General features: G+C 38.9%; 1 protein-coding gene across 1 annotated transcript; it reads right to left on the reverse strand.

The window, feature by feature from the left end:
• Positions 1-2,651: 2,651 nt before the first annotated feature.
• On the reverse strand, positions 2,652-6,013 carry SBTI1.1 (subtilase family protein). Its single transcript, XM_088961911.1, has 2 exons — positions 5,886-6,013; positions 2,652-5,320 (listed from the first exon to the last, which is right to left on the reverse strand). The coding sequence occupies exon 2, from the start codon at positions 5,305-5,307 to the stop codon at positions 2,983-2,985; it is 2,325 nt and encodes a 774-aa protein (XP_088818037.1). The 5' UTR covers positions 5,308-5,320; positions 5,886-6,013; the 3' UTR covers positions 2,652-2,982.
• Positions 6,014-6,462: the final 449 nt, after the last annotated feature.

The following is a 6,462-nucleotide window of genomic DNA, read 5'->3' on the forward strand; positions in this document are numbered from 1 at the left end:
TCAATGTATTTTACTTAGGCCATGTTTGGGAGTGCTTATTCAAAATAAGTGCTTATTTGGGCTATTAAGCACTTATTGGTATTTGGGAAATAAACCCAAATAATTGCTTATTTTAAAAATAAGGGCTTATTTTTTAAGCCCAAATTTCAACTTTTCTTTAACTGCTTATATAGTAAGCACTTATTCAATTTTTTTTTTCTTTCAAAATTGCCCCTAGTTGAATTTTAAAATACCACTTATAATATTATCCCTAGTTGAATTTTATAAAAGTACTTTTACGAAAGCAGCTTTAAGAAAGTACTTTTATGAAAGCACTTTTATGAAATTATTTTTATGAAAGCACTTTTACGAGAGTACTTTTACAAAAGCACTTTATAAAAGTACTTTCGTAAAAGTACTTTCATAAAAGTGCTTTCATAAAAGTTTTTATAAAAGTAATTTAATAAAAGTGCTTTCAAATGGTATATTTTGAGATTTTTAAAGAAAAATGAAAGACAAAATAGTCACAAATGCTTATTTAAGTGATTATTAGAGAAAAAAAACTACCAAACGCCCGATATAAAATAAGTGCTTATTTTAAAAGATAAGCACTTGAAAAAATTAAATATCAAATGTAAATAAATGCTTATTTGAATAAGCAGTTATTTTTAAACACTCCCAAATATGGCCTTATTAAAATTATTTTATAGATGAAAAATCAAAGATAATTTAACTTATCTAGCGATGGTAAATTGATTAATAGAAGAATAACGTTACCAAATGCTCATTAAAGTAGAGAGCTTCCTCCGTCACTCAATTATAGAATGGAAGAAAAGAGTGCGTTACGGTGGGACAGAAGATCTGATGACTATCTCAGAGGCGTGTGGAAGAAAAGAGTGCTTTTCAGAACTTTATTTTTATTTATTTTACAGTATATAACAACATGATTTTTTTTGAACGCAACGCATATGTTTCTGTTAACCTTATTTAATTAATTTACCTTATAATATTATTAATTTATTAATTAATTGAGAATATACAATAAAATGCATCATTGATTGGGGTCAATCATATATATAAATTATGATGACATGGTATACAAATGGTATTTGAATTTAATTTTTATGTCCGACATTTCATCTATATGGACAACCAAATTAAAACTTCCTTGATTCATCATACAGTAATATACTTTGGCTTCATGCAAAGACTTGGGTTAGTAGAGAAAACAGAACTCTGCTGTTTATGATAATGGATGGATAGATTTAGAGAGTAAAATTTAATCTGGTGGCATGGATTCCGGCTGCAAGCTTATCCAATGCATCCATTCAAGATTGAAGTCCCAATAACAGCTCATGTGCAACTGCCATGGCTGACTGGCTGTAGTAATTATAAACCCAAAGAGTCCAGCAAACCCACTTTGATGTCAATTATGTTACTAGACTTTTGTCTTGTTTCTTTGCTTCTAATTCTACCCTTATCTACCCTTGAATATTGTTTTTTTTATCATTTGAAGTGATACAACGGGGGTAGTCTATCCCCCAACTCATAACCCCAATCGAGGTGTAGGTGGGATTCAATCCTAAGTCTCCACTACAACCAACAAGAGATCTTATCAACCAACTATAATTGTTGGAACCTCTCCTTAAGTTTGGTAATTGCAATTACCTCTCTTTAACATTCTGACACAGTTGCAAGTAGATTTCCTTTGTTAGAATCTTCTAACAAGAGGCACAAAAATGTCCCAAATACCCATACAATTATTATTGAGGCTGGTTTTTACAGAAAAAACAAGGGATAAGTGAATTATACTCTCCCTCAGAAATCTGAAATTACAGCCACCTCCTACTCTATTAGTAACCCCCCCTATAAACCGCATCCTGCCCGTGGATTTGACATCCATTCACAATCAAGATTCAGTCCACCCTAGAAATCTTAGCTCCACATTAGGGGTAGACTTAACGGTTAAAACCCCAAAAAATAATACAAAATTCATAAACAATAAAAAAAAGAAAGAATTTAAACATGCAGCTTTACCTTTAAGTAATTGACATAAAAGGAAAATTTTAAAAACAACTCAATTTGGAAAAAGAGATTGGAAAATTTTGGGTTAGAGATTCATACGAAGAGAAAATCAAAAAGTTGAGAAGAGGTAATTGTTAAATAAAAAAGTAATCAAATTGAATAAATCATTTTTACCTAAAAATATTGAATAAACCATTGTAGAAAAAAAAAAAAAAGCAAGTAAAGATTTCTCTATTTGGAATCTGAAGCAAATTATACCCGCATGCATGAAGAGAGACATGTTCTCTTGCTCTCTTACAAAAAGTGACAGCAAGCGTTCATTTTAGTATATAAGGTACATCAATTCTTGGGCGAAATGGGTTGGAAATTGGAATCAAACATTAAAATTTTAATAAGGAATGATAGGATGTAGTCGTAAACCATCCCATCAGCACTCAGCAGCAACAAGATGGTTGGTGCATCTCCAAAATTAACCACCAAGGTTAGGTTGGTGGCCTTGTGGCCCAATAATAACCCTTCTGCTCTGGGTCCGGGTCCGGGCCCGCTTCAACGACAGTTTTTACAATTTGATCATGGGCTAATTGCTGGGTTAACCATTTAAACTACGACCTAGTGAGCGTATTCTGGTTAGATCTCTTTCATCTCTCGGGTAAATTCAATTCAACTATCTTAAACTTCAAATTATAATATCCAACAGGAAATATCGATCTGTGGAAGCTTTACAGTGATTTTAGAGGTTCGGAAACCGGTTTTGTTCTAACTATTTCTCTTGCTTTATAAATTTGGTGTTCATAACTACAACTAGCTAACTCTTTGAGTTCACTCCAACTTTCATCGAAGTAATGGTCTTCTACTTGATTAATTTCTAAACTTTTCACACTTTCAGTACTCTTTATTATGGGTTTAATTCCCCTTAAGGAACGATGCTTCCTGCCCTTTCAAGCTAGGGTCCCTAGTTTAAGCCTTGATCATTACCTACTACTGCCAAGTCACTGCAATGGGACTTGTCACTGCATATTTATCAAATAACCAGACCAGGGATCCGAAAGAATAGGCGTTCGAAGTGGTCTTTCGTCCAACTGCTGCTACAAATGTCACCTTGTAGCTCAGCTTTTGGCCTAACTTGTTGAATTTTAAGGCCTTAGGCTCAACCCTTACTGACACTCCTTCTGGTTCCTTCACTACCACTACATATCTAGCTCTCGGGGCCCCAACGTTAGTCACCGTTCTCTTGTATGTCAACGTAATGTTCTGGGCACCATTGTCAAAAAGCAGAGCGAATGATGGGTAGTTCAAGTCGCCTGGCTGAAGTGGACAAGTGAAACTCCGCCGAGCTACGAGAGCCATTTGAGATGAAGTGTAGTTCAGACTGCACAGGTAGTTCAGGTAGTCCTCAGTGCCGATATCATAAATTAGCCCCGGACCGGATGCTCTCTCGGGGTTGACATGTCCTGATCCAAATGCAAAAGGTGTTGCTAAATCTGAAGAGGAAGAAGAACCAGCAGCAGCAGCATCTTTGATTGGAGTAAATTTGTTGTTTAGCATATAAGCTGTTGTCATTAGAGCTGATTTGATCGCTGAAGGAGACCAGTCTCTGTGTACAGATTTAAGGAGGGCAGCCAGGCCACTCACATGTGGACATGACATGGATGTCCCTGAGATTATGTTGAACTCAACACTTCTTTTATCACTCTTCAGTCGAGTCGGGCTCACGGTAGGAGGCCAGGCAGCCAATATATTCATCCCTGGTGCCGTAACGTCTGGCTTGATCACATTGGGTGCGATTGGGTTGGGTCCCCTTGATGAGAATGCCGCCATCACTGGTGCAGGATAGCCATAAACTGTACCCTCAAAGTCAATAGAAGCTGTTGGTTTCTTGTCCGAGCTCACGTAGTCTTTAATGGCTTTTGCAGCTTTGGCTCCTAAGGAAGTCGCAGGTAAGACGTGTGGGTCGGCAAAAAGCTCTTCGCCTTGGTCTTCTGCGTTTACTAACAGCATCCCAGCACCTCCTGCCAACTTAACCTGTTCTCCTTTCCCGGTTCGACTGCCCAACCTTCTCTCACAGACAACAATTTTGCCTCGGACAATATCTGGAGAGAGGGAGCCATCAATACAGTACTCGACGGCCTTGCTACCTGAGCTGTCCCCATAAACGAGGGGTAGCATTGAAGTTGGCTTTCCAGAGTAAAGAGATGCACCCTTGAAAGCTAACCCGTTACCGAGCTTTACAGTGGTGGGGAAGCTTCGGTCGAGGTAGCTGGCAGCGACAGTCATAATCCACGGTGCAACATTTGCGACCGTAGATTCAGAAGGACCAGAATTTCCGGCTGAGCATGAGACGAAGATTCCATGCTGAACGGCCCCAAATGAAGCTATAGCAATGATATCACTGTAATAAGGTCGAGAGAAACTTCCCATGGAGAGAGACAACACATCGACCCCATCAGCAACAGCTTGGTCTACGGCAGCTAATATATCAGAGCCGACACAACCCGTTGACCAGCAAACCTTATAGGCTGCAATTCGGGCAGAGTACATCATTCCTGATGCCGAGCCTTTGGCCATGCCAAACAGGCTTGCATCATCAACAAAAGCTCCAGCTGCAGTTGATGCGGTGTGTGTACCGTGCCCCTGTGAGTCCCGAGCCGATCGATAATCGACTGTCTCATTGACCCGACCAGCTACAGCCTCATATCCCTTGAAGAAGGCTCTGGCGCCGATGAGCTTCTTGTTGCAATTTGAAGGCAAGAATTTGGTTCCTTTCTCGCAAGCGCCTTTCCAGCGAGAAGGCACCGGGGGCATGCTGGCATCTTGACTAAAGCTTGGATGCTCAGGCCAGATTCCGGTATCGACAACACCGATTACGATGTCTGCAGAGGCCAATTTGGAACCGTTCCAGAGTCCCTTGCCATTCTGCAGGCCAAGAAACTTGGGAGAGTGGGTTGTGTGGAGACTAAACATGTCGTCTGGAGTGGCAGAGACGAACCCATCTACGTTTCTCAACAATTCCACTTGTTTGGTGGACAACTTAGCAGCAAAACCAGTAATGGCGTTTTCATAGACGTAAAGGAGTTGAGGTGCTGTTGCTTCTTGCTCCTCCTCATCATCTTGGGCTGACAACTCGGTGATGGTATCCATCACTGCTTCATGCCATTTCCTGGTGTCCCCTGGAGAATGATCCAAGCTTGAAATCTTGGTGCGGTCCATGTGAACGACGTAAATCTGTCTTTCAACTGTTGCGTATGAAGAAGTAGTGACACCCATGACAGCCATTAACATGAAAAATAATGTCGGGAACATCATGGTGGCTGGAAAACTGAGGCCCCAAAACAAAAACAAAATCAGTTATATATGTTAGCGGCCTATAAAATAATTAATAAGAAGTTGCCATTGATTTATACCGCATGGATATAATAAATTGCTTATCATCATTATAAAATGCTCCCTCTACAACTTGGGTATGTATGCATGTATTCATGTATCCATGAATGTAGAAAAGATTTAAAAAAAAATAAGTAAAAATATTGGCCTAATAACCCAAATTCAATCTGATCCAAGCCCAACGATTGGATTTGTTGCGGTGCTTTCACCCAGTTTTTAACCTAAATTCAGCAATTTATATCTGGAATTTAAGGATATGTAGTACTTAGAAGTAATCCAGTCCCGGCCGGTTCAGCCTAATCTGATCTACCAACTCTTTGTTTATTATTCAAAAAAAAGGAGAATTTGGATTTTGCAGTACAAGAAAGCATAATAAAGGAGAATTTGGAATAGCCAATAGTGATGAAATCTTGCATATCCTTTAATGAAGTGAAATATGCTAGCTAGCTTTGTATTCATCTTAATTGCAAAGCTATTTAGAGAGAGAGAGAGAGAGAGACCTGCTATTTAGAGCCAATACGTTTCCGTCCTTGCCCAAGTATAGATGAGAAGTAACCAAATTGAAGAGGAGAGGAACTTGTATATATATATATATACGAGGCAATGGCAGACAAGGAGCTTATAAAAGTGAAAATTAATAGCAGAAAACAAAAGGGGTTTCTCTTCCCACTTTCCCTCTCCTCTTTCCTTTTCAAAGTGCACGCCTTAGGGAGTGCTAATGGATAAAACTTTAAAAGTGGGGAAAGGTTGTCCAGAGGTCTACACACCATGAGTCTGTGATGACTGACGAATGTGGGAGTGGGACCGACCGACCTTCTGAAGTTGCCACGTATCATGGCTTAATTTTCTATAATTAAGCCCAATCTAGAAGCTTGCAGACAAACATTAATGGTGAAGACTTTACAATGGTTATTGCATTCCCTGTTAATCGTGGGGCTCTAACCAGACGCTTTAGTTTAATTTTAATTACTGGCCTGGCGAAAACAGGTTCTCGTTATTGCTTGTGAAGTTGTGAATATATATATACAAGTGATGAATTAATGATGTTAATCCTTAGTTTATTCTTTCATTATTCAA

This window comes from Nelumbo lutea, chromosome 1 (assembly GCF_056320005.1).
Source record: "Nelumbo lutea isolate HS-2025 chromosome 1, American lotus-T2T, whole genome shotgun sequence".
Lineage (NCBI taxonomy): Eukaryota > Viridiplantae > Streptophyta > Magnoliopsida > Proteales > Nelumbonaceae > Nelumbo > Nelumbo lutea.